The 26,945-nt window shown below is 39.6% G+C and overlaps 1 protein-coding gene and 1 pseudogene across 8 annotated transcripts in view; both read left to right on the top strand.

Moving 5' to 3' along the window:
- Nucleotides 1–26,945, top strand: part of VEPH1 (ventricular zone expressed PH domain containing 1) — a 300,739-nt gene that overhangs the window by 25,161 nt on the left and 248,633 nt on the right. For 7 of the 8 annotated variants that reach the window (XM_086391814.1, XM_086391800.1, XM_086391821.1 and 4 more), the window contains exon 3: nt 24,882–25,097. In XM_086391814.1, coding sequence (XP_086247940.1) covers nt 24,882–25,097 — 216 coding nt within the window. Of the gene's footprint in view, nt 1–21,672; nt 21,923–24,881; nt 25,098–26,945 lie in introns of those variants that run through there. The other variant, XM_086391804.1, reaches the window with a different exon arrangement.
- Nucleotides 20,702–21,656, top strand: LOC147379397 (THAP domain-containing protein 7 pseudogene; annotated as a pseudogene).

Raw genomic sequence — 26,945 nt, 5'->3', positions numbered from 1 at the left:
GAGTTACATGGAGAAGAGAAGAGGGAGGAGGGAGTTAGAGGTGACCTGAATGAGATAAGGTGGAATCAATAGAGGAGAGAGCGGGCTAGCCAGTAATCACTTCCTTATGTGCACTCCACAACTGGACAGCTCAGAGATGTTCATGGAGTTATACAGAGAAGAGAAGAGGGAGGAAGTAGACAGAGGTGGCCAGGAGGATAAAAGGGGGGAATGAAAAGGAGAGAGACAGATCCAGCCAGTAATCAGTTCCCTAAGTGTTCTCCACTGTCTGGAACATACAGAAATTTACAGAGTTGGGTAGAGTAGAGAGGGGTTAGGGAGGAGACACAGGCGACCTGGTGGAGAAAAAGGAGAGTCCAAAGGGGGAGAGAGCAGTCAAGCCAGTAATCTCGCTTCCAAGTAAAAAATTGGTACTGAAGATTGGGTTCTTAAAGGTACAAAATTGATACCAAATACCAAAAAGCAAAAATTAAAAATCTAGAGTTTGGAATTTCAAAAATACAATGCTAACCTGTGGCAGATTCATTTTGATATATGACAAAACCAATACAATATTGTAAAGTTAAATAAAATAAAATTTTTTAAAAAAGAAAAAAATACAATGTTAAAGAAAAGAAGAAGAAAAAGAAAGAGAAAAAAACAAAGTCATAAAAATTATTTAAAAAATATAAATACAAAATTGATAACAAATACCAAAAAGCATAAATTAAAAATCTAGAGTAGAGTTTGGAATTTCAGAAATAAATGTCAAAGAAAAGAAGAGAAAGAAAGAGAGGGGAAAAAAAATCACAAAAATTATAAAAAAAAAAATTGGTACAAAATTGATAACAAACACCAAAAAGCTAAAATTAAAAATCTAGAGTAGAGTTTGGAATTTCAAAAATACAATGTTAAAGAAAAGAAGAAAAAAAGAAAGAGAAAAAGAAAGAAAAAAAAAAAAAACAAGGTCACAAAAATTATAAAATATATATGAAGTTTACTTTTTAAAAAAATAGGGTCTTTTTTTTTGCGAAGTAATAGTAGGTTATAAAAGTGAAAATTAAAGGAGTAATAGAGGACTTAAAAATTTTTTTTAATTAAAAAAAGGAAAGAATGATCATAAAAATAGTAAAAATATATCTAGGACTTTCTCTGGTGTTGTTGTGGATATTGTGGGGTCAGTTCATTTTCGGCTAGTTCCTTGGTCCGACTTATATTTCTCAAGATCTATAGACCCCTTCCTATGTAGTCGGTACTAACTACAGGGTTTTAATCTATTGCCTGTCGCTTCCAAGGTGGTTCCCTCTGTTATAGCTTCTTCTGTTTGCTGGTCTCTTCAGTGTCTGATTTCCGCCCTGACACAAAGGGGGCGGTGGTGGACACTTCTTTCTTTTTTAAGCTCACTTGTTCAGTCACGCTGTGGGGAAGGAGGGACGCTGCAGATAACACTGGCGTGTGCTCGCAGTGCCTCAGCCACACTGGGCCTGCCCCCGCTCACGGTGCGTGTACCCTCCCTGCCCACACTTCTCAGGCTCTAAGTTGCTCCGCCGGAAAGCATCTGAGGCCGGCCCTGGGCTGCATGCACCTCCCAGGTCTAAGCCGCTCAGATTCAGGCACTCGGGTAGTCCTCAGAGGCGCAGTTTTGTGCCTTGCGTTTTGTGCCCTTCCCAGGTCTGAGCAGCTCAGGTGATGAGGTGTTTGGCGAGTGTAGTTGCTGCGACTTATCGCCTCCCCGCCACTTGGTTTTCTGGGTGTACAACCGGCGCACCTTCTCAGACGGATGTTGACTGTCCAGAACCCCAAGAAGTCTTAGTTAGCAAAGAAGCCTGCTTACAGTTTTGTAGATAATGTCTCTCTGGGGGTGCGATTGCCCCCTTTTGGCTCTGGCTGCCTGTCACCGGAGGGGGATGGTCTGCAGCCGGTTATCTCTGTTCAGTCCTTTGTTCCGTGCACGGGCCTGGAGGTGTCTTAAGTTAGGGCTGGCTTTTCGCGAGGTAGTTATCCCACAGTCTGGTTTGCTAGCCCAAATTAGTTCGCTTAGATAGCGTTCAGGGCATTCAGGCCAGATCCTTACTCTAAGTGATGCAGACTGCGGCTCCCTGCCCAGCCCCCGCTTGCTAGTGGCGGGTGCAGGCGTCTGCGCTGCTTCTCCACTGGGGGAGTTACCATTGGGCTCGTAATCTGTGGGTTTTAATTGTTTATTTATTTTTCTTCCCTGTTATGTTGCCCTCTGTGCTTCCAAGGCTCGGCACAGACTCGACAGTGAGAGTGTTTCCTGGTGTTTGGAAACTTCTCTCTTTTTAAGACTCCCTTCCCAGGACGGAGCTCCGTCCCTCCCTTTTTTGTCTCTTTTTTTGTCTTTTATATTTTTTCCTACCTCCTTTTGAAGACAATGGGCTGCTTTTCTGGGTGCCTTATGTCCTCTGCTGGCATTCAGAAGTTGTTTTGTGGAATTTACTCCGCGTTTAAATGTTCTTTTGATGAATTTGTGGGGGAGAAAGTGCTCTCCCTGTCCTATTCCTCCGCCATCTTAACTCCTCCCTCCCTCAACTCTCATTGCCTGTAATTTTTTCCATTTATTCAACAAGTATTTATTAGGCACCTACTATGTACTAGAGACTTCTATGCTGGGGACATAGGAGTAAACAAAACAGACAAAAATAAACCTGCCATCATAATATGTTTAATTGGGTGAGACAGAAATTAAATAAATAAGGAAAATATATGGTATATAAGAAGAGGATAAGAAAATTATGCAGAAAAATAAAACAAAGAATGGGAACATAAGATTAGAGTTTTGAAAATTATTAAGTTCAGCAGACAAGACAGGCCATATTAAGAAGCTAACATTTAGGCAAAATTTGAAGGAGATGAAGGAGCATTACCTGTGGATACCTTCAGGAAATCATTTTGGGTAAAGGAACCATAAAGTCAAAGGTCTTTAAGTTGAGGGCAGCCTAGAGTTTTTGAGGAACAGAAAAGAGGTCAGTGTGCTATTAGCAGAGGGAGCAAAGTGGGAAAATCATAGATGAGGTCAGAAGGGAAAGGCAGCTGATCATTTAGAAACTTGGGTGGAGAGCTGGAGAATTCTGACACCAGAGAAGTAATACAACCTACCTTCACTTTTCCTGTTTTGAGAAGAGTCTGTAAAACAGGCAAAAGTGGATCAGGGAGGCCAATTAACATGCTTCACAATAATCTGGATGTAAGAAACAACAGAGACTCTTGGAATAATAGAGGTAATAAGAAGTGTTCTCATTTTGGATATGTTTTGAAAGTGGAGCAAACAAGATTCACTGATATGGGTATGACATGTAAAAAGAGAGAGAAAGAGACAGGTGGGGAGGGTTCCAAGATTTGGGGCCTGAAAAACTACAATGACACAATTGTTGTTAAGCAAAATAGAGAGGACTGGGAAGAGCAGATTTGGGGGAGGGGTAGAAAGTATCAAGGGTTCTTCAGACACATAAAGTCTGAGCTGTCACACATCCGAGTGGTAGTAAAGTGTAGACAGTTGGATGTATGCATCTGGAGCTGAGGAGAGAAGTCTGGGCTGGACATTTTAATTTTGGAATTCATCAGCCTTGAGACTAGATAGGATCACCAAGGGAGTCAGTGTAAACAGAAAAGAAGCAAGTCCAAAGACTTGAAAAGAAGTCCTGGTGCTCAAACATCAAGAAGATGATGAAGCAGGACAAATAAAGTTGACTGGGAGAAAGGCTCAGAGAAGGAAGAAGAAAGTCAGGAGAGCTTGATGTCCTGAGAGCCAAGTGGAGACACTATCAAGGACAGAGTGATGCCAAACCCTGCCGATAGGTCTCATGAGGTGGGGACTGAAAACTGACCATTAATGCAGCACATGAAGGTCACTGCGACTTGATAAATGCATTATCATTGGATAGAGAGGAGTGAAAGCTGGGTTGGAGTTAAAGACAGAATGGGAGGGGATTTGAAGAAAACGAACTGTGGACACTGCATCTTCCTCCTGAAAGGAGTAGGGAAATGGAGTGGTAATTAAAAAGAATAGGGAGTACAATAAAGGATTTTTTAAAGAAGAGAGAAACACATTCTTTGGAACTTTTTATATATACAATCATTATCTTAAAATGATGACGGCTTTATTTCTTCCTTTTCAATTCTTATGTCTTTTATTTGACTTCTCTGTCTCATCCTGACTAGCTCTCGAGAACAATGCTGAATAGAATGAGGATAGTGGATATGCTTTTTTCCTTCTTTAAAAAGAGCTTTCTAAATTTTCAGTGTAAGTATAATGTTTGCTCCAGGCTTTTGGCTAATGCCTTTTGTCAGATTAAAAAGGTTTCCTTTTATTCCTGTTTTTCTAAGAATTCTTAAAGTTTATCTTCTGCTCTTTTAAGATAATCCTATTTTCCCTTTTAATTTCTTAATGTGGTGAACTGCAGTAATAGATTTTTAAATATAAAACCATTGTTGCACTCCTAGGATAAACTCCTAGGAGTTTTGTCCCGGGTGGCTCAGATGGTAAAGAATCTGCCTGCATTGCAGGAGACCTGGGTTCGATTCCTAGGTTGGGAAGATTCCCTGGAGAAGAGAATGGCAACTCACTCCAGTATTCTTGCCTGGGAAATCCCATGGACAGAGGAGCCTGCAGATTCCTACAGTCCATGGGTTCACAAAGTTAGACATGACTGAGGGACTAAAACTTTTTTGGAACGGTAAGGTTGGCCTATATTACCCTCTCTTCTACTAATTTTACTGGGCTTTGATATCAAGGTATAAATACTAGTCTCATCAAATGAGTTGGGAAATGTCTCACATTTCTATGATTTACAACAATTTTATTAGATGGTAATGATCTATTTCTTGATCCCATCAGTTCAGTTCAATCACTCAGTCGTGTCCAACACTTTCCAGCCCCATGGACTGCAGCATGCCAGGCTTCCCTGTCCATCACCAACTCCTGGAGCTTGCTCAAACTCATGTCCATCAAGTTGGTGATGCCATTCAACCATCTCATCCTCTGTCATTCCCTTCTCCTCCTGCCTTCAATCTTTTCCAGGATCAGGGTCTTTTCCAATGAGTCAGTTCTTCGGATCAGGTGGCCAAAGTATTGGAGTTTCAGCTTCAGTATCAGTCCTTCCAATGAGTATTCAGGACTGATTTCCTTTAGAAAGCAATAAAAATCCTCTGGGCACCATGAAGCTTTTTGTTTGTTTGGTTGGTTTTTATTTTTTTGATAGATTTTTAAGGTACTTATTCAATTTCTTTGAAGAAAATGAAAGAATTTGTGCTTCAGTCACTTTTGGTAAAATATAATTTCTAGAAAATAGTACATCTTCTCTGAGTTTTCAAATTTATTGGCATAAAAATTTTTGTGTTATTCTTATTTTTTGTATTTGCATCTGTATTTGCTCTTTTTCATTATTGTCTTTCATCAAAATTTTCGGAGTTTTTTTTAATAGATTTTAGTTTATTAATCATCTATAGGATCTTTTTTCTGACTAAATTCTTTTTTAGTGCTTATGATTTTCCTTTTTGTTCTTTCTCGGATAGTATTCTGCTTTTTTCTCCCAACCCCTTCAGGATTTTTTTTTTTTTTTTTACTGTCTTATTTTTTTTAATATAAGCATTTAAGACCACAGATTTCTTGTTAAGTACTACTTAGCTTCATCCTACAAGTTTTTGAGACATAATATTTTCATTATGAATTCTAAGTTTTTATTTTGATTGTAATTTCCTCTTTGTCACATAAATTAGAAGTTTGTGCTTTAATTCCTCAGAGAATATTTGTAATCTTCTGTTGTTGAGTTAAAATTTAACCGCACTGTAGTCAAAGAATGTGAACTGCATGATACCAATTGTTTGGAAATGGTTGACTTGCTTTGTAGCATGGTTTATGGCTTATTTGTGTACATAATAATAGCTAATGCTTAAGTAGCGCTTGCTTTGTTCCAGGAACTCTTCTAATAGCTTGTTTTGTTTTAGTTGCTGCTCAGTCGTGTCTGACTCTGTAGACTACCAGGCTCCTCTGTCCATGGGATTTCCCAGGCAAGAATACTGCAATGGGTTGTCATTTCCTCCTCAAGGGCATCTTCCTGAGCCAGAGTCTCCTGTGTCTCCTGCTTCGCAGGCGGATTCTTTACCCACTGAGCCATGGGGGAAGCCCAAAAGTATGAAAGTGCTAGTCTGAAAGAAATTGCAAAGAAATGAATTCATGTCATGCTAAGATTTTCTTTAAGGCATGATATAATTCAAAACTAAATGGCAAATTTTTCTCTTTCTTCATAATGGTAGGTCTTATAATTGACACTTTTTTTACATTTGATAAATTACAATGAATTTCTCTAAAGTTATGCAATAGCTCTATTTTCCTATTATCACAAGGAACTTGGAACACTTTCATGTCCATCTTAGATATTCTTAAGCAGCACTTTTATGCTACCTTGTTTAATGCCCTCAAAACTATTCTTTAAATTACTGATTTTTTTTTTTTTTTAATTCAGCCAAAGCTTATTTTGAGTACCTAATGTTCTTTGGAAGGAATGATGCTAAAGCTGAAACTCCAGTACTTTGGCCACCTCATGCAATGAGTTGACTCACTGGAAAAGACTGATACTGGGAGGGATTGGGGGCAGGAGAAGAAGGGGATGACAGAGGATGAGATGGCTGGATGGCATCACCGACTCGATGGATGTGAGTTTGAGTGAACTCCGGGAGTTGGTGATGGACAGGGAGGCCTGGAGTACTGCAGTTCAGGGGGTCGTAAAGAGTCAGACACGACTGAGCGACTGAACTGAACTGAACTGAATGTTTCCTTGTTTCTTTTCTCACCATTCCTTTTAAAAAAATTATTTTCTTCTTTTTGACTCTGAATCCAAATTCCTACTTTCTGAAGTATACATTTTGAAGTCCCCTCAGTGAAGGTCTGTTAGTAACAAATTTTCTCAATGTTTTTCTGTTTTCTAGACTTTTTGTCTTCATTTTGCCTTTAATTTTGAATAATTTTCTGGATATACATTTCTAGATGGGCAGCTTTTTATTCCTTGGTAATCTCTACTACTGCTCTTGGGAAATCTGCTTTCAATTTAATTGTCATTCCTTTATGCATAGTCTACTTTTTTCTATTTTAATATTTTCCTTGTGTCTTTGATGTTATAGGTTTTTACTATTATGAGTCTAAATGTGGTTTTATTTGTATATTTCTACTTAATCATTTTGTGACTTTGAGTTTTATGCCTTTTATCAAATTTTGAAAGTTTTTAAATATTATATCAAATATTACCTTTTCCATTTAATCTGTCCTTCTGGAAATCTCATTTAATTACCTATTTATGCATCCCACAAATATATTTTGAGTACTTATTATCTTCCAGCAATATTTAGATGTTGGGAATATAATGGCAAATAAAGCAGACAACAAATATTGCCCTCATATCCTTTATACACTGCCGGGGTCCAGCCCCGGCTGATCCAGGGTATTCGAAGGAGAGACGGCGTAGGCGAAGATCAGGAAACAATTGCTTAATTAAATGTTAATTAAGGATATAAAGAGTAATAGAATGAGGATAGCTCAGTAGGAGAATTCAGTGGAGAAATGAGGCTGAGTAGCTTGGTTTACTCGGGAGACCAATAAAACTTCAAGACAAGAAGTTTGCACCACTTACGTAGGCCGCAGGCGTCCTTCCATTCTCCCGAAGGAGAGGAGACACTGAGGCCTCCCCGGTCAGATCTTAGAAGCCCAGGCATAATTAGTAAGCATGGCGGGTTCCGCGCTCCAAATGGAGACTCAACCAGAGTGAGAGAGAGAGCGACATGGGGAGACCAGTATTTCGAGAAACTGATCCCAATTCTTTATTTTCCATGGTCTACTTTTATACACTGAGATGTTATGCAAAAGTCACGCGGGGTCAGCAGTCCTGACTTTTATCAAAGTCAGGTGCTTCATACAAATGTATACAGAGGTCTTAGGGGTGTTACATCATCTTCTGGCCAGGGGGGCCTGCTGACAATTTACGACCCTCTCCTTGTGACAGCAGCCAGTCAACCAGGACACTTATTTCTCCAGGGCTGATTATTCTCAAAACAGACACCACCCAAATAAAGTTACGTTCCTATAGGGTGAGGGTGTAGTGGGTTTTAGTTAAGGAAAGAATTTACTTAGCCTAAGGTCTAACGTGATTAATATCAAAGGTTAATACTTATTTCTTCTATATATTCATTAATGTGTGTAAGGGCAGGGGATGTGGAGACTTAGCAACAAACATTGGCTCAACAAATGAAAAACCCTTTGCCAATACAATTTCTAATCAGCCCATTATACTTATACTAATAGTTTTCTAACTTTTCTAAGGAACCTGTTTTTAAAAGGTTTAAAGCATCTCGTGCCTCTCACGGTTGGGAGGCTGTGAACAATCACATGTGGCCGGACGAGCCTGTCAGGCAGGCTAGAGAACCTTCAGAGGAGTTTGTAGGTTAAAACACTCTTGTCACGCCCAGGAGTTTTTATTGACTGGAGCTCTAGGTTAACTCCTTCTCCGAAAGAGGTGGTGGGGGACAGCCCCCCGTAAAGTCAGAGATGTAGGTGAGAGCACAAAGTAGTAAAGTAGGCAGGCTCTGGTTATGGGGGTAGATGCTCGAGGAGTTCCAGGGGGACTCCTGAGGCTCGATCCCGCCTTTGCGTATGTCGAGCCTCCTTCCTCATGACCTTTGTCACGGGCAGAGTACCTCACTCTGGCCCCCAACAATACACTATTCTATCCTACATCTCTCTCTTTCTTTTTAATTGTGATATAGCTGACATGTGGTGGTGGTAGCTGTTTAGTCACTAAGTTGTGTCCGACTCTTGTGATCCCATGGACTGTAGTCCGCCAGACTCCTCTGTCCATGGGATTCTCCAGGCAAGAATCCTGGAGTGGGTTGCCATTAACATTATGTTATTTTCAGGTGTAGAACATGATGATTTGATATTTGTATATATTTCAAAATGGTCACCACAATAGGTCACCATCCATCACCATCAAAGTTACACATTTTTTCCCTTATGATGATAGTTAATAGTACTATATTGCATATTTGAAAATTGCTAAGAGAGTGGATCTTAAAGGTTCTCATCACAGGAAAAAAAAAAAAGTTTTGTAATTCTATGTCTCTCGATCTTTTGTATTTTCCATTTCTACAGAATATACATTGTTTGTTTGTTTGGTTTGTTTTCTTGGTTCTAAATTCCAATCCATTCAGTCTTTTTGAGTTGGAATTTAGCTTACATCCAAATTTCATTTGGTTTCCATTCTAAGTTTTGTTTGGTTCTTTTTTGGCATCTTTCAGGTCCTTTTTAAAGTGACTTTGTCTTCTCCCATAAAAATAATTTTTCTTTATACATTGAATCATTCTGAACATATAATTGCATAACTTGAGATCAATAATTTTATTACCTGAAATTTTTGAATTTTTGCTCTAAATTTCATCTGTTGATATGCTTATAATGGCTTATTTCTTTGAGTGTTTTATTATTTTTGGTTTTTCACTTGCATTTAAATAAAGATTTTACTTGTGTGAATACTCAGTGGCTTGAGGGTTGAGTGTTTCATCCCTCAAAGTAATTTTATGGTTGATTCTGCTGGGAGCCCCAGTGGTATTATCATATCTGGGACAGCATTTGGTTTTGTTGTTGTTATTGTTAGTGTATTGACTTTGGAGATTCTTGGAATGATAAAACAAATAAGGTTGTGTATAGGTGTGGTTTTTTAAAAGTGGAAAGAGTGATGCAAATATAAAGGATTATTAGTATGATGCCGATGTAGAATGTGACTATGAGAGGGGAGTAACTATGTGGTCTTTTTTTGTGCTATTATTTAGTGGTTGTAGAAAAATGTATAAATAGTGTAACCATAGAAGGAAACATTTATAACTCTCTGCAAGTTATAAACCCAAGACTGTTATATATATAAATTCAAGGTTCTGGTATCCTTAAGAGAAGTAATAAAAATAGTAATAGCTAACCGTTATCTACTCTTAGTATGTGTCAGGTATTATTGTAAATCCTTTTCTTGTATGTTAGCTCATTTAATCCCCACAACAGTCATAGGAGATAAATATTAATAATATTCCAATTTTAAGGATTAGGCAACTGAGTTACACAGAGATAAGTGATTGCCCAAGACTTAGCATGCACACATGCAGAGCTGATAAAAGCAGAACATAGCTTTGAACTGGGCAGTCACCCAAGAGCTCATGCTCTTAACCACTATTTATACTTCTCTAAAGGAGGGCCCATGTTCTGCCATAAGATGCCTTCCTTCTTCTCACTCAAACCTCTACTTCCACGCCAAATCCACTCTTCCCATCACTGACCATTTTATTTCCAATGTTCCACCTTCCCTTTTGCCAGTGGGCCATTCCTTGAAGACTGCTTACAGCACAGAGAAGGGTGACTAGAAGGTTAATGGATGCTGATGTGGGGGTGTGGTGTCTGTGCCGAATGGGAGTGATCCATTCTGATAAGCAGACCTGGAGCAGCGCACTGCGTGGCTTTTTCATTGTCTTTTCCTCCATTTGACATACCTACCACTTTAGGATAAATTACTTTAAAATTGACAATGACCAGGTCACTGGGAGAATGAATCTCTAAACTCAGCTTGATGAGTTTGTTATTAAATAGTTATGGTTCTTGAAAGATATTCATTTTAATATGCATGGGTACTCACTGAATGTTGAACTCAAACATAAACACATACATATGTACACACATATATTTCATAGGAAAACTGTGTTTCCTGGAATGTGAATCAGGAAAACCTAATTTCAAAGCCAATTCATCACCAAAAAATTTAAACTATTCAATTACATCATTGAAAGAATTAAAAAGGGTTTTTCTTAAAAAAATTTTTTTTGTCTTTTTTAGTATCTGCTAAAGGAAGCAGTTGACCACTAATTCAGGTTTTCCCTTTTATTGGAGGAAATTTCCTTTTTAGGGAATAAATTTTTCTTATATTAACATATCAGCTGAATTTACAACCACTGTGAAGCAATTTATCCTTATAATGGCTGTTTAACTTTGCTTGTTAGAAATGTTAGAATATATGCCTTCAGCTCAACAATCTCCTGACACTATTCTGCACATCCCAGCCTCATTCCAAGGCACCTTTTTCAGAATTCCTTAATACTCCAGCACTCTTTTAGCATAGAAATGATTAGATCTTTGTGTTCATGAACCCAGACACATACATATGCCATATACTTTCAGTAAATTGCACCTTTAACTTTTACTGAGGCTTGTTTCATCCACGTGAAATTCTCTTTGCTATTTATTGTTAAATGATTGTTTAGGCATGGTTTGCTGTGTTTCTCAATGTCATCTATATAAATTCTGTTGTAACTGAGTCCCAGGGACCTGATTTAAAATGACTGTTCCAAGGGAAAACAAAATCTTGGCTGAGCCCATTTCCTTTGTCCAAGGACAGTTTTGGCAGACAGACCTGGCTATGAGCCAGCAGCTGGGAAAATGAATGTCTTTGTCCTAGCAGGAGATTTGGACAATGTAGCATAATCTTCAATACAGTCTACCCTGGCACCATTTGAATTCATTTGCTTTATGTAATAGTTTCATCCCATGTGGATATTGCTTTTCGGAGATGCTGACTGATCGCTACCACTCCAGTGTGTATCAAGGCTGCAGTTGGTACTCATCATCTCAGCACTGGCTGAATAATGGTTTTTCTGGGCTTTCCAGATGGTGCCCATGGTAAAGAATCCACCTGCCAATGCAAAAGACTCAGATTCGATCCCTGAGGCAGGAAGATCTCCTGGAGGAGGAAATGGCAACCCACTCCAGTATTCTTGCCTGGAGAATTTCACTGGACAGAGGAGCCTGGCAGGCTACAGTCCAAGGGGCCACAAAGAGTCAGACATGACTGAGCACAGCAGAGCACAAAGATGTCCACATTCTAAACCCCAGAACCTGTGAATTTTATCTTATATGGCAAAAGAGATTTTTCAGATGTAATACATTTTAGGGAAGATACATTCTAGGATGTAATACATATAGGGAAGCAAGAAAGAGACAGAAGAAGGAGATAGAATCATGCAAGCAGAGTTTGGAGTGATGTACTTTGAAGACAGAGGATCATGAAGGCCATGAGTCAAGGAATTCAGATAACCTGTAGAAGAAAGAAAAGGGGATTTTCTCCTTAGAGCCTCCAAGGGAACTATCACTGCTTTAGCCCAGTGAGACACATTTGCAACTTTTTTACCTCCAGAACTGTAAGAAAATTAGTCAACACAAATTCTTGAGCTTCTAAGTATGTGATAATTTATTACAGCAGCAACGGGAAAATTAATATGGTCTTCCTCCTCTATCACCTATTCTAGATTTTCCTCACCTTCAGCTAGCACCTCTGCTGATTTAAGCTGCTTCTTAGTTGGGTGGCTCAGATGCTTCTTCCTGAGGGATCTGAGACCCTGGTGTCCATGCCCTTCTCAGGTTGTGACTTCTCCATTGTCCATTTACATGAAAATTGGTCAAGGCAGTGCCTAAAGATGCCCCCATCGTGTAGCAGCCACCCAACTTCCTCCTAATGCAGTAGTCAATTACCTTTGCCAGGATGGTGACTCCTTTTGCTTTCTGCTGGTCTCTTGTCATGGAAGCCTGGAGTGACTGGGTTCCCAGGCTTGTGTATTCTGCATGTGTGTATTCATGCTATGTCACTCCAGCCGTGTCCGACTCTGTGCAACCCCAGGGGCTGGGGCTGGTGAGGCGCCTCTGTCCATGGAATTCTCCAGCCAAGAATACTTGAGTGTGTTGCCATCTTCTCCTCCAGGGGATCTTCTCAACCCAGGGATTGAATCCACACCTCTTATGTATCCTACATTGGCAGATGGGTTCTTTACCACTAGTGCCACCTGGGAAGCCCTGTGTCTTCTGCCTATAGTGAATTCATCACCATCCCACAGTCATCATTTGAGTATGTGTGTATATATATATATATATATATATATATATAACTTGTTGGGGAATTGTGCCCCATCCTTATAGAGTATTTGGCTGAATTGCTCCTTCAAAAGCTTGTTCTATAGATCTATCAATCCAGGAGTTTCAGAGTAGAGGAGGAGAGGTTATGATATGCAAAAGAACAAGTGAATTTCATGATCATGTGCCTACTGCTGGAGCTCCTTGCTGTAAAGTGGTTCTTTGGTCAGACATAATGTTCATGGGCTCCTGTGTCAGCAGATCACATACTCTGTGATCCCCTAAACAGTGATTGAGGCTTAAGATCTGTGGGCAGGAAAGACAAACTCAAACCCTGATTACATGTAAATTCTACATGATACAAATTGACATCTTTTAAAATTTATTTTTAGTTGGAGGATAATTGCTTTATTGTGTTGGCTTCTACCATATATCAACATGAATCAGTCATAGGTATATGTATGTCTGATCCCCCTTGAACCTCCCTCTTCCCTCCCACCATATCCTACCCCAAATTGATGTCTTTTTCAGAGTGGAAAGATCTGAGGTTAAAAAAAAAAATTGCCACCAAATCACTGATTGGCTTCCTCGAGGGATAGTGCCATTTTGGGCACTAAGCATTGACCTATGTTGCTAGCAGATTGCACACTTAGGCAATGACAATAATAACAAGACCAACCTTGGGGAAGACCAACCTTGGGGAATAGGATCTTATGCTTTTGGGTGGTGGTAGCTTATATCCCTCACAGCAAAGCTACTCCATTCATGCAGCCATTGGAGCACACTGTGCTGCTGCTAAGTCTCTTCAGTCATGTCCGACTCTGTGAGACCCCAGAGACAGCAGCCCACCAGGCTCCCCCGTCCCTGGGATTCTCCAGGCAAGAACACTGGAGTGGGTTGCCATTTCCTTCTCCAATGCATTAAAGTGAAGTAGCTCGGTCATGTCCGACTCCTAGCGACCCCATGGACTGCAGCCTACCAAGCTCCTCCGTCCATGGGATTTGCCAGGCAAGAGTACTAGAGTGGGTTGCCATTGCCTTCTCTGGGAGCACACTGTAGTGGCTATGATAAAACTGATGTCATCTGGTTAAGCCATTCTATATGCTTGTTTTTAGTGCCTCTTTGGTGGTTAATGCTCTCATGGGCATTAACATGGGATAAAAAATATATCTATACTTTGTGCCAAATCCTATGTATCAAACTACATGTTTCTAACTCAGTGTTCCTTATCTCTGATCTCCCAATCTTCCTTCTTCCAGGTCCTTGGCCATTCAGCCAAGACATCTCCCACCACTTATGATTCTTAGCTCTTACCTATACATTCCTTTTCCCATATAAAGTTAATGACCAAGTACACAGCCTGAAACTGTGTCCATTGGGAGAATTTTCTCTTACTGTTTTCTTTCAAGGGCCACGTCTAAGTTGGTCTATACTCTTAACAGCAGTCAAATTTTGACTTGTATCCACATACTGAGCCAATCCATCAGTAATCCAAGTTCAGATATTTTCCTACTCTTCTGGCAGATCATAAGGGAACCTCCCATAGGACTGTTGGTGTGTCCTGGTGGTAAGGTCATTTCTATAGTAGTAGATGACATAGGAGTCTGGGCCACCTGTTCACACAGCTTATTTGTGCCTTCTGGCCTTGTTTGTAGCTAATCCAAGATGTGCCACTTTCTGGCAAAATAACTGAACTCCAAAAGTTAAGAAAAAACAAAATCGTACTATAAAATAATATATGACATATTCAAACCAAATATATCTATCCTACCATTTCATCTAAATGGTCAAACTTAACTGTTATAAGAAAAAGATTTTTAGATGGGATCACATGGCAAAATCTAGTAAATGAGAAACATATATGTAATAAAATGATTTAGAAAATATGAAACTAAAAAGTTGATAGACAATAATTTACTTGGTTAAGTAAAATATATGTTAGTAATTCAAATTAAAGCAAATCCTTTTGATGTTTACAGCAAAACCATACCACATATTCAAATCTAATGTGAGGTTATCTTTTTGTACCATGACAAATTACCAAATAAAGCACATGAAATGACACTTTCAGATAGAAAATCAACACCTAGTCAAAATTAATCCTCTTTGCTGAAAATTCTGAGAAGCAGTTTGTCCACATATTTGCTAAAGCAAGGCCCTCTCTTCTCAAATGAGTATATCTGAACTCTACATGTATCCCCCCCCCATGTTTAAATGGTTGTTTATGATAGAATGATTTGGAATCATATGATGATCAAGTACTACATTCTTATTTTTGTATAACCTATATGCCAGGCATATATTCAGCTATTAAGAAGCACTGAATAATGACTACTAAATTGTTTTACCAAAGTTAACAGCTGTTCAGTTGATATAAATCAATGTGAAAGTCTGTAAAAAATTTTTTTAAATAAAAATAAAATAAGCAAATGATGCTAAGCAAATACAAATCAAAAGAAACAGAAAGCATGATATTTATATCAGCCAACTGCAGATGGTGACTGCAGCCATGAAATTAAGAGGCTTGCTACTTGGAAGAAAAGCTAGGACTAACCTAGACAGCATATTCAAAAGCAGAGACATTACTTTGCCAACAAAGGTCCGTCTAGTCAAGGCTATGGTTTTTCCTGTGGTCATGTATAGATGTGAGAGTTGGACTGTGAAGAAGGCTGAGCACTGAAGAATTGATGCTTTTGAACTGTGGTGTTGGAGAAGACTCTTGAGAGTCCTTTGGACTGCAAGGAGACCCAACCAGTCCATTCTGAAGGAGATCAGCCCTGGGATTTCTTTGGAAGGAATGATGCTAAAGCTGAAACTCCAATACTTTGGCCACCTCATGCAAAGAGTTGACTCATTGGAAAAGATCCTGATGCTGGGAGGGATTGGGGGCAGGAGGAGAAGGGGACGACAGAGGATGAGATGGCTGGATGGCATCACTAACTCGATGGACGTGAGTCTGAGTGAACTCTGGGAGTTGGTGATGAACAGGGAGGCCTGGTGTGCTGCGATTCATGGAGTCGCAAAGAGTTGGACACGACTGAGCGACTGAACTGAACTGAAGGAAACATGTATTCCAAAAACATTAAATGAGATAAGAAAGCCAATTTTACTACAAAGGATTTGATTCACAAGTTATAAAGATTAAGAATATCTACATATCTAATTTTGTAGCAACAATATTCATAAAACAAAAGTTTTAGGAGACACCAGCAAAAAAAACAGATAAGATACATTAGTTGTAGGAAATTTTAATTCATTTCTCTTGGGCCATAATACATAAAAGTAAAAACAAATTAAGTAAGGTTATAAATAAGCAAAATCTTTTTACGAAATTGTCATAAAGTTGTTATGAAACTTCACAAAGATAAAGACCAATCGTTCAAATATTGATGTGAAATTTTTAATAAAATATTAATAAATCAAACCCAGTAGCACATTAAAAAATTAATTTCCCAGAATCCAATGGGATATGTTCCAGGAATGCGAAGATAACTGACATTAAGATATTTGTTTCTATAATCTGTCATATTAACAGATCTAAGGGCAAAAATAATTTGATATATCTATAAATTCTAAAAAGGTACTTAATGATATTCACTATCCATTCTGATTAAAATATAAATTCAATACAATAGGAATAGATTGATAATTTCTTAACATTATAAAATGTACCCCCCCCAAAAAAAATATCCAGTAAAATGCTTACTAGAGAAATTCTAGGAGCATTTTCATTAAAGTCAGGAATTATACAAGACATTCTACTGTAATGCAATTATTTTAAATTTTTATAGAGATTATAGACAAAGCAATTAATAAAAAGGTAAAATTAGCAACAGAGTTTAAAAAGGAGGAAATAAGATTACCCTATTGTGCAAATAACACAATAACATACCTGGAAATCCAACAGGTATTTGGATTTTATCTTAACAATTAAAATAATTCAGTGTATTGGTAGGGTATCAAATTTGTGTTCACAAATTGGTAGATTTTATATAATAATAATCAGTGGAAATACTGGTCAAGAGGAACCAATTTAGAGTGCCAACAAATACATAAAGTATCTACATGTATAAACAATCTGCATTAAGAAATGTGCATGCCCTTGATTAAAAAATCTTTAAAATCTTATGGAGGAACACAAAAATGGACCTGAAAAGTAAAGAGGCATGCTTTGTTCTTTTTTCAACTTTTTATTTTGTATTGGGATATAGTCAATTACCAATGTTGTGATAGTTTCAGGTGAGAGGCATGCTATGTTGTTACATAGGAAACTCAGTATCATAAATATGTGTTATCCCTTAGTCAAAATATTTTAATAAAAACACCATCAGAAATTTTCTTTCAGAATGATACAAACTGATTATATATCTCCTGTGTAGTAGTAGTAGCAGCAGCAACAGCAGCAGAAGTAATAGTAATGGTAATGATATAGCAACCAGGGAAAAAAATAAAACAGAAGTGTAATGAAAAGACACATATCTACATCCACTTATAGGGATTTGTCCTATACAATTAATTGCTCCTGTAAGTGGGAAGTAACTTGCATATGAGGTTAGTCAATGCAACATTTTTCGTAATTCCAAAGACTGGAAACTGCCTAAATGGTCATCAATAGGAGACAAATTAAATACACTATGGTACAACCTTGGGCTTCCCTGATGTCTCAATAATAAAGAATCTGGCTGCCAATGCAGGAGACACAGATGTGGGTTCGATCCCTGGGACAGGAAGATCCCTTAGAGAAAGAAATGGCAACCTACTCCAGTATTCTTGCCTGGGAAGTTCCATGGACAGAAGAGCCTGGCAGGCTACAGTCCATGGGGTCACAAAGAGTCGGACACGACTTAGCAACTGAATAATAAAAACAAATGGCACAACCTTACATTGGAATACTGTCCTACCATAAAACTGAATGGGGAAACTCTTTATATGTCAGTTTGAAAAGATTTCCAAGATTCAGTGTGAGGTGAAAGAGCAAGAGGCAGATGTGTATGTCCATTATGCTGCCATTTGTCTATAAAATAAGGAGTGGGGGAGTGTATATGTGTATGAATATATGTGTATCATATATTTCTACACATACATACCTACATTTACTCAAATATATGTATATAAAATCTTTGGAAGGATATACAAGAAAGTAATAACTCAGCACTTTGTTGAATAATGAGCAGGGGAAATGGGAGACTTTTTTCTTATTTCCTATTTTTTTAAATTAAATTTTAAATTAAGATCCATAAATTTTTTCAAACAATTAAATTTTGAAAATTAGTGCCAACAAAATCTTCTTTCCTATTCAATTAAAACCAATGAGAATATTATGCTTAGTGAAACAAGTCACACAGAGAAATACAAATAACATGTGTGCTTAGTTGCCCAGTCATGTCCAACTCTTTTGTGACCCCAGAAGCACGCCAGGCTTCTCTGTCCATGGGGATTCTCCAGGCAAGAATACTGGAGTGGGTTGCCATGCCCTCCTCCAGGGGATCTTAGGGACTGAACCCGTGTCTCTTATATATCCTGCAGACGGATTCTTTACCCAGGTCTCCCACATTTCAGGCAGATTCTTTACCATTTTAGCCACCAGGGAAGCCCTACAAATACTATATAATATCACTTATATGTGGAATATAAAAAAATAATACAAATGAACATATATATAAGATAGAGGGCTTCCGTGATAGCAATAAAGAATTCACCTGCAATGAAGGAGACGCAGGAAACATGTTTGATCCCTAGGTTGAGAAGATCCCCTGGAGGGGGAAATGGGAACCCATTTCCAGTACTCTTACCTGAAAAATCCCATGGACAGAGGAGCCTGGAGGGTACAGTCCAAAGGATTGCTAAGAGTTGGACATAACTGAGAGTCTGAACACACACACAAGACAGAAACAAACTCACAGACATTGAAAATAAACTTGTGGTTACCAAAGTGGAGAGGGAAGAGGGGAGGAACAAATCAAGGGTATGGGATTAATAGATATAAATTACTATATATAAAATAGATAAGCAACAAGAATTTAGAATATAGCATTATATTATATGCTACTATAATATATTATATTATACCTACTATCTTATAATAACCTATAATGGAATGTAATCTGCAAAAATACTGGACCACTATACTGTACACCTGAAACTAACACAATAATAGATCAACTAAACTTCAATTTTTTAGGAATTAGATAAATAGATTAGTGAACCTTTCAGTTCAGTTCAGTTCAGTCACTCAGTCGTGTCCGACTCTTTGCGACCCCATGAATCGCAGGATGCCAGACTTCCCTGTCCATCACCAACTCCCAGAGTTTACCCAAACTAATGTCCATCGAGTCGGGGATGCCATCCAGCCATCTCATCCTCTGTCGTCCCCTTCTCCTCCTGCCCCCAATCCCTCCCAGCATCAGAGTCTTTTCCAGTGAGTCAACTCTTTGCATGAGGTGGCCAAAGTACTGGAGTTTCAGCTTCAGCATCAGTCCTTCCAAAGAACACCCATGGCTGATCTCCTCTAGAATGGACTGGTTGGATCTCCTTGCAGTCCGAGGGACTCTAAAGAGTCTTCTCCAACACCACAATTCAAAAGCATCAATTCTTCGGTGCTCAGCTTTCTTCACAGTCCAACTCTCACATCCATACATGACCACTGGAAAAACCATAGCCTTGACTAGACAGACCTTTACTGAGCATCAACTATGTACCAGATACTATTATATGTTCTGAAAGCAACATGGTATACCATTTCCTCCTCTTCTTGGAGTTAGAGAAAATGTTACAATTAATCACATTAACCATCTTAGCATTTACAGTTGGAATACAGGCTTCCTTCTGTCTATGGTATTCATTCTGTTTCATCTAATTTTATGTATATATTACCTTTATTATATAAAATAGCCAATATGATGTTGCTTCATGTTTCAAGATGATGCCATTAAAATAACTGCTCTTTACAAGAATAGTTATGGCCAAAGATAGTGATTTTAGCCCAAAGGCATTCTCTGTTATTTTTCACCCCTAAGGATGGTTTTGGTTTTTCTGTTGTGATAGAGGTTTTTTGAAAAGTCAGCATCATTAATTTGCTCTCAAATATTCCACTTTTTCCTATGATTTGACTGTAAGTACCTATTTGCTGTATAGGTTCTGGCACAAGTAATACTAATAATTTTGCTGTATTAAAATAAAAGAACACACTTACCAACAAAGGAGAAAGGTAAAAGAAAATATAGTAAACAGTCCACCAAACCAAGTGGTGTTCATTCTAGGAATGTGGTGATGGATGAACATCTGGAAATTTCATTCTATATGATAACATAAAACTTCACATCCATTAGCCAGCTAAGGAAAAAAATGCTTAGTTACCTCTTTAGATGCTGAGAGGACATGTTAAAAAATTAAGACAAATATTTAAACTTTCAAAGAAAAAGAAAGTGGTGCATCCTATATGATTTAAAACATTTACAGTATTATCTTGCTTTTGGCCATAAACTTTATATTAAAAATCAGGAACTAAAACCAGAAACTAACCAGAAATCTTGCTTTTGTTGTTTCTATGTGTAATAGCTTAGGAAATTCTGACACAGTAAGTCATGAGCTATATAAAAGGTACAGATACAATACAGAAATCTTTTTAGAAAACACAAAAGAATGATCTGAAAAAATATTATAATTAAGATGAGCTGAACGGCTAACTCCCTACAAAATAAATATAGGACACACCCCCATGACACTTCCCGGGAGCTACGGTGAAGCCACGCCCCATCACTGCTCCACTCAGGCTAAACGTGGGACACACACCAGACGCACAGCCACCACTTCTTCTTCCACAGGTTTGCCCAGAAGGACAACCCAAGGTAAGGCTTGCAGCTGGCGAACTCCCAGCGGCTGGACTCCAGGGTCCAGCACCTGTGGGACCCCGAATCCGAGTACATCAACTTCTGCTCTGATCACTTTGAGGAGAACTGCTTGCACTGATGGGAATCCTGACGGAGGGAATTCCTGCAGTATTTTTCTTTCTCTAGGTTGTGCCAAACAAGCAGGACCAAGGGGCTCAGTTACCCACCTGGCCCTGCGGGACTCAGCTGGCTCCGGTGAGGCAGGAAGTGCTGCTCTGAGGGCCCTTAAGGGCCCACAGCTCCATCTTCCCCACCTCTATCTCCTAGCGTTACCTGCCTACCTGTGCAAGAGGCCCCAGCACCTCCGCCTTGCCTGTCCCCCACCCCGGGTAGCCAGGAGCCTGGCCTCAGCAGTGCCTTCTCAGACCTCCTGGAGCCCCCTGGGTGCCAGGAAGATGAAGCGGGCTGCAGCCGAGCAGGGGCCACACCGGCAGCCATTCCCTCTGGAACTCACCCTCTTGGCCTATACGCCACCATCTGCCAGAGCCTACATCCAGTACAAGCTGCCAGCTGCGCAGCGCCCTGCTCTGGAAGCAGCGAGCTGAGGCCGCACTTGACCTCCGGGACGAGGCCCAGCACCAGCTGCAGGCCTGCGAGCAGCGGGAGCCCCAGACCGAGCTGCAGCAGGAGCAGCGGTGGAGAAACGGACACAGGCAGACGCCTGCTGGACTCTGAAGGAGAATGTGCAAGACTTCGCTGTGCACTGAGCAGTAGCATGGCCTGAGTGAGGGGCCACCCGTCAGGGATCCAGCCTCTTCCAACCTCAGAATCTACCTGGCGAGGACTTGACGTGAGCTGTGTCCGTCAGACCTTCCAGATGCCATAAGGAAGTGGATTCTGGAAGGAAACCCTGCTCTCTGGCTCAGCCCCACACCAGGCCTGTCACTTCTGAGAAACAGACAAAAATGATGGTTACTGATCTGAAGCCAGATGCTTGGCAGGCAGGTAGTGAGGGTTCCACAGTGACCTTTCTGGGTCCTGGTGGTCTTGGATGAGGTGGTGGGGAGCAGAGGGGCAGGCAGTGGACAGCAGTGCTGGCCTGAACCTGTGTACCCATTTTCCTTCAATTCAACTGGAGTGTGGAAGGCCTCCCAGCATCTGTGGTCTTCAGGTAAGTGTGCAAGACAACTTACTGCTCACGGGACTTCCCCTTGCCTGGACTCAGCCACCGTGGCCCCAAGATCAGAGCCTCATTCTTTCTAGTCTGGAAATAGCCACGCGGTGTTGTAATATTTGCTTTTGAGGACCCTTGGAGTGTAACTTCATTTATTCAAATTATGCCTGAGAGAGCGGATATTCATTACAGGAGGTGAACGCAGAGCAGTGTCTTCAGGTGGTTCTGGAGCCCGCAGGCCAAGGCGCATCTTGCACGGTTTCCTAGCTTGCTGGTGGCTACACGTGAACTCACTCTCCTCAGGGTGTCCACCTGTACGTGGCACCTGGGCTCTTCAGCAAGACCTGAGGTGTGGCAGGTGCTACATTTACATGGGCCACTGCCAGAGGCAGGAAATGAGCTCTAAGGCCCAGAAGAGAGACCATTTTCCCCCAAAATGGCTTCCTGGCAGCTGGAGCAGGACTCTTATTCCAAGAAGGGAGGCAGAATGGTGCCTTCTGCATTGGGGTGGACTCACAGCGCCTTCTGTCGGGACAGAGGAGGACTTGGTGGCCTGCCTCAGTTTCCCAGCTCAGGCAGGAGCCTACAGTGTAGCCCAGCAGCAGGGCAGCCACAGAAGAGCCAGGACAGCGAGGAGAGAGGCCAGAGCCTGACGGGCTTTCCTCCCACCAGTCCTTCCCCTTCCCTTCCCCACTGGCACAATCCAAGTAGGGTGGGGAGCTGCTGGCAGGACTAGAGAACCAAGCCAGCCTGACGGATCCTGAGCCATCCAGCAGCATGGCCAGGCCTCAGCTCCCCAAGGACCCAGGGCTGGAGCCCCTCAGTGGGGGCTCTACAGCAAGGTTTGTGTGTAGGTAACACTGCTGTGGCTTTAATGGAGGCAAGCCTATGAACAATAAGTACTTAGTGAGGGGCAAAAGCAACAAAAAATAAATACAAACATGATGTAGGTTGACATATGAGCAATAACTCATTAAAAGTTCTAATGAGGAAAACACAAAGATTTTGTTTACAGAAACAATAGAGACATAAAATACACTAGGAAGCACCTTTTAAAAATGTGTGGAACTTATATGAAGAAAATAACAAAATTAGTATTGTAGAATTGAAAAATTGAACAAACAAACAGAAAAGACAGCCCTGAAATAGAACCTGATATGTACATAAGACAGTTACTAGGAAATGAATTATTCAGTAAATAATGATGGAAAAATTAGATTAGCTACTTTGTAGAAAATGTACATCTTACTTCCATCAATGCCAGATAGACTCAAGAGCTAAGTGAATGGTTAAAAGATTAATTTCTGAAATACTAAACAGTAAGGGTTTTGTTAAGTTTTCTTTTAGTGTAGAAAAAATACAGGTAAATTTTTATTAAATCTATGAATAAAGAAAATGTGAAATTTAAAAAGCTATTAAAGGAATCACAAAGAAAGAAAGGAGTGAGTATAGATGGATATTTATATCAACTTGGACTTTTCTTGTCAAATATGAGAAATTGGTGAGCATGGTTTCCCCAGGAAAGGGAACTGAGATGGAGACAGTTTTCACTGAAAATCTTTTCTTTGTATCACTTTTATTTTTGTATCATGTTCATGTATTATCTTTTAAAAACATAATTTAACCAACTTAAATTTCCAGTTAAAAAAGAAAAAAAAAAAGTCCCAAAGATTGACAGATTTGGCTATCTAAAACCTTAGCATGTCAGTAAATAGCAGCAAAAAAAGCCTAAAAATAATGTAACATGGAAACATATTCACAACCAGTATGTCAAAAGCTGACTTAATATCCTTGATAGAAAAAAATATTATTTCACCAAAGAAAAGCCAAAAAAAAAAAATGAAGTCATCTAAGGAAAAATAGACATGGGGTACAGTGGGCATGGGAGGAAATACATGGGAGGAAATACAAATGACAAATAAAGATGTTGAAAATATTCAACCTTACTTCTGATCAAGAAATTCCAAGGAAAATAGCAATGAGATACTGTTTTTCAGGTATAAAATTACCAAAAATTAAAAATACTCTGTTCTTGCAAAGGTACAACGGACAAAGCTTGCTTTCACCCAGCTGATGGAAGTATAAATTAGTAAGACCTTTCTGGAAAATAGTTTGGCAGTGTGTATCACAAGCCTTAAAATGTTCCTGAGTTTTGTCTCGGAAATTTCCACTTCTGAAGAATCTAGGCTATACATAATCTACATCATGGAGACGGTTTCGTGCCTAAGATGTTTACTGCAACATTAGTTGTAATAGAAAAAAGATCAAGCTTGAACTTGCAGTTGGACAGAAGAGCCCCATCAGTGTCTGGCTCTAATGGTACATGACAGTGTAAGAGTTAATCCACCACACAGAGTTCACAGTCGGGCCAATTTTCCAAATTAAAGTGATGGGCCTAGTTTTCACATTTAGGTGTTTTATAAGATCATATTTTTGCTCAATAAAGAGGATTAGGTATTTGAGGAAGAATTAAAACAGGGGAACAGAGGGAAATTCGGTTGGGGAATACTTTAAAGGATTTGGTGGTTATTTTAATAGAAAAGGGAGAGCTGAAAAGATTTCTGTTGTGTACAGAAAGAGAAAACTTGTGAGGAGAAATTGTAGGGTAATTGAAACATTTCACAAAAGTTGTTGAAATATCAGAGCCAAAAGTAAACCCTCACCTCTAATGAACTTTAAAATAGCATGAAATTTGAGCCTGCTTGCAAGTGAATAATTAAGCTCCCTGTCTGTGTATCTGTGATAGTACAAACCTGCTCCATTTTAGCATGTTTGCAAATCTACCTCATCCACAAGGTTCTCATCTCCAAGGAAGAAGATCTTTTATTGGGTTTTACAACCTTATGCCTTAGCCACAATGTGGCAAACCCATTTGCTATATGATTGAACTCATATTCTGTAGGTTCTTTGTAATTTTCCAGAGTAGTATTTAACATGAAGCTGTTCTTTCAAACAGGATTACCAAACCAATAACAATGACCAAGCAGTGGTTGAAATCTGTATCACACGAATTACAACAGCCATCAGAGAGACAGAGTCGATTGAAAAGCACGCAAAGGCCCTTGTGGGGCTCTGGGACTCCTGCTTGGAACACAACCTGAGGCCCTCTGGGAAAGATGAAGACACTCCCCATGCAAAAATCGCATCTGATATCATGAGTTGCATTTTACAGGTATGTCTGTGTTCAGCATCATGCTATTTGATACTGGCTTGGCAGCTTAGTTGAACACCTGGTGTCTCTGAACCAAGAGCCAGTGTTTCTGTAGTGTTCAGATACTGTAAAAAGACACCACAAACCATCAATAGCTAAGCCGAGCAGACTGGTAATTAATAATCTAAGAAGGTTCTACTGAGCCCCCACTCAGCAAGACATGCTGTGGGGAATTCGAAGTAAGCAAGCTCTAGTCTATTTGGAGAGACAAGACATGTACATATAAAAAGCTAACAATAAAGCACTGTGTGTCCAGATCTGAATGAGAAATATTGGAAAATTAAGAAAAGGAGAGCTCTTTTTCATCCAAGGAGACCCAAAGAGGGGGTAACCTCTGAATTGAGGGATAATGAGCTTGAAATATGTGGAGGGAAGTGGCTAAGTCATTGGAAAGTGCATTTCTGTATATACTGTGAATTTTCCATGATGACATCTGCCTCTTCCAACTGTATTCAAATTCTTCCTGCTGGCATAAACATGACTTTGGAATTTTGGCTCAATCACAAACTAATTATGTAAAATTGAAATGTTGGCCAAGTTACATAATTTCTAAGCCACAGTTTCCTCCTTATAAAATGCAGATAACAAATTTTACCAACCAGTAATATTGATAGGCATTTCTTTTTTTCTTCTGGCCACATTTCAGTTTACTTTCCATGATTAATGTTTTAAAGTGAGCTTCTCTGATAGCTCAGCTGGTAAAGAATCCACCTGCAATGCAGAAGACCCTGGTTCAATTCCTGGGTCGGGAAGATCCTCTGGAGAAGGTATAGGCTACCCATTCCAGTATTCTTGTGCTTCCCTGGTGGCTCAGATGGTAAAGAATCTGCCTGCAATGCTGGAGACCTGGGTTTGACCCCTGGGTTGGGAAGATTCCTGGAGGAGGACTTGGCAACCACTCCAGTATTCTTGCCTGGAGAATCTTCATGGACAGAGGAGCCTGGAGAGCTACAGTCCATGAGATTGCAAAGAGTTGGACACAACTGAGTGACTGAACACAATGTTTTAAAGTAGAGATTAACCCTTCTTTTTATGCAGAATTAATTAGCATGCTGGAGTAGTGGTTCCACTGATTCTCTTTTACTGAAAGGCTATATTAATAATAAACAATTAATTAGCACTGTCTACTAGGTTCAACAAAGACATGGTCTTGGCATGTAATGGTTTATTTAAAATTTGTTTATTTTTGGTTGAAGGATAATTGCTTTACACTGTTGGTTTCATTTCTGCCATACATCAACATGAATCAGATATACATATGTCCCCTCCATCTTGAACCTCCCTCCCACTTCCCACCCTTCCCCACCCTTCTAGGTTATTACAGAGCCCTGGTTTGAGTTCCCTGAGTCATATAGCAAATTTGGGTATCTATTTTACATATGGTAGTATTTATGCTTCAGTGCTACTCTCTCCATTCATCTCACCCTCTCCTTCCTCCCAGCAATCCCGCCTGGGTTCATAAGTCTGTTCTTTATGTCTGCATCTCCATTGCTGCCTTGCAAATAGGTTCATCAGCACCATCTTTCTAGATTCCATGTATGTGTGTTAATGTATATTTGTTTTTCTCTTTCTGACTTACTTCACTCTGTATAATAGTCTCTAGGTTCATCGACCTCATTAGAACTAACTCAGATGCGTTCCTTTTTTACGGCTGAGTAGTATTCCATAGTATATATGTACCACAGCTTGTTTACCCATTTGTCTGTGGATGGACCTCTAGTTTGCCTCCATGTCCTTGCTACTGTAAATAGTTCTGCAGTGAACGCTGGGGTGCATGTGTCTTTTTCAGTTTTGGTTTCCTCAGGGTAT

This window comes from Bos grunniens, chromosome 1 (assembly GCF_055505025.1).
Source record: "Bos grunniens cultivar Pamir isolate PY7600 chromosome 1, Bosgru_T2T1.0, whole genome shotgun sequence".
Lineage (NCBI taxonomy): Eukaryota > Metazoa > Chordata > Mammalia > Artiodactyla > Bovidae > Bos > Bos grunniens.
Note: the sequence above shows the minus strand (reverse complement) of the source record. Positions and strands in the feature narration are given on the sequence as shown.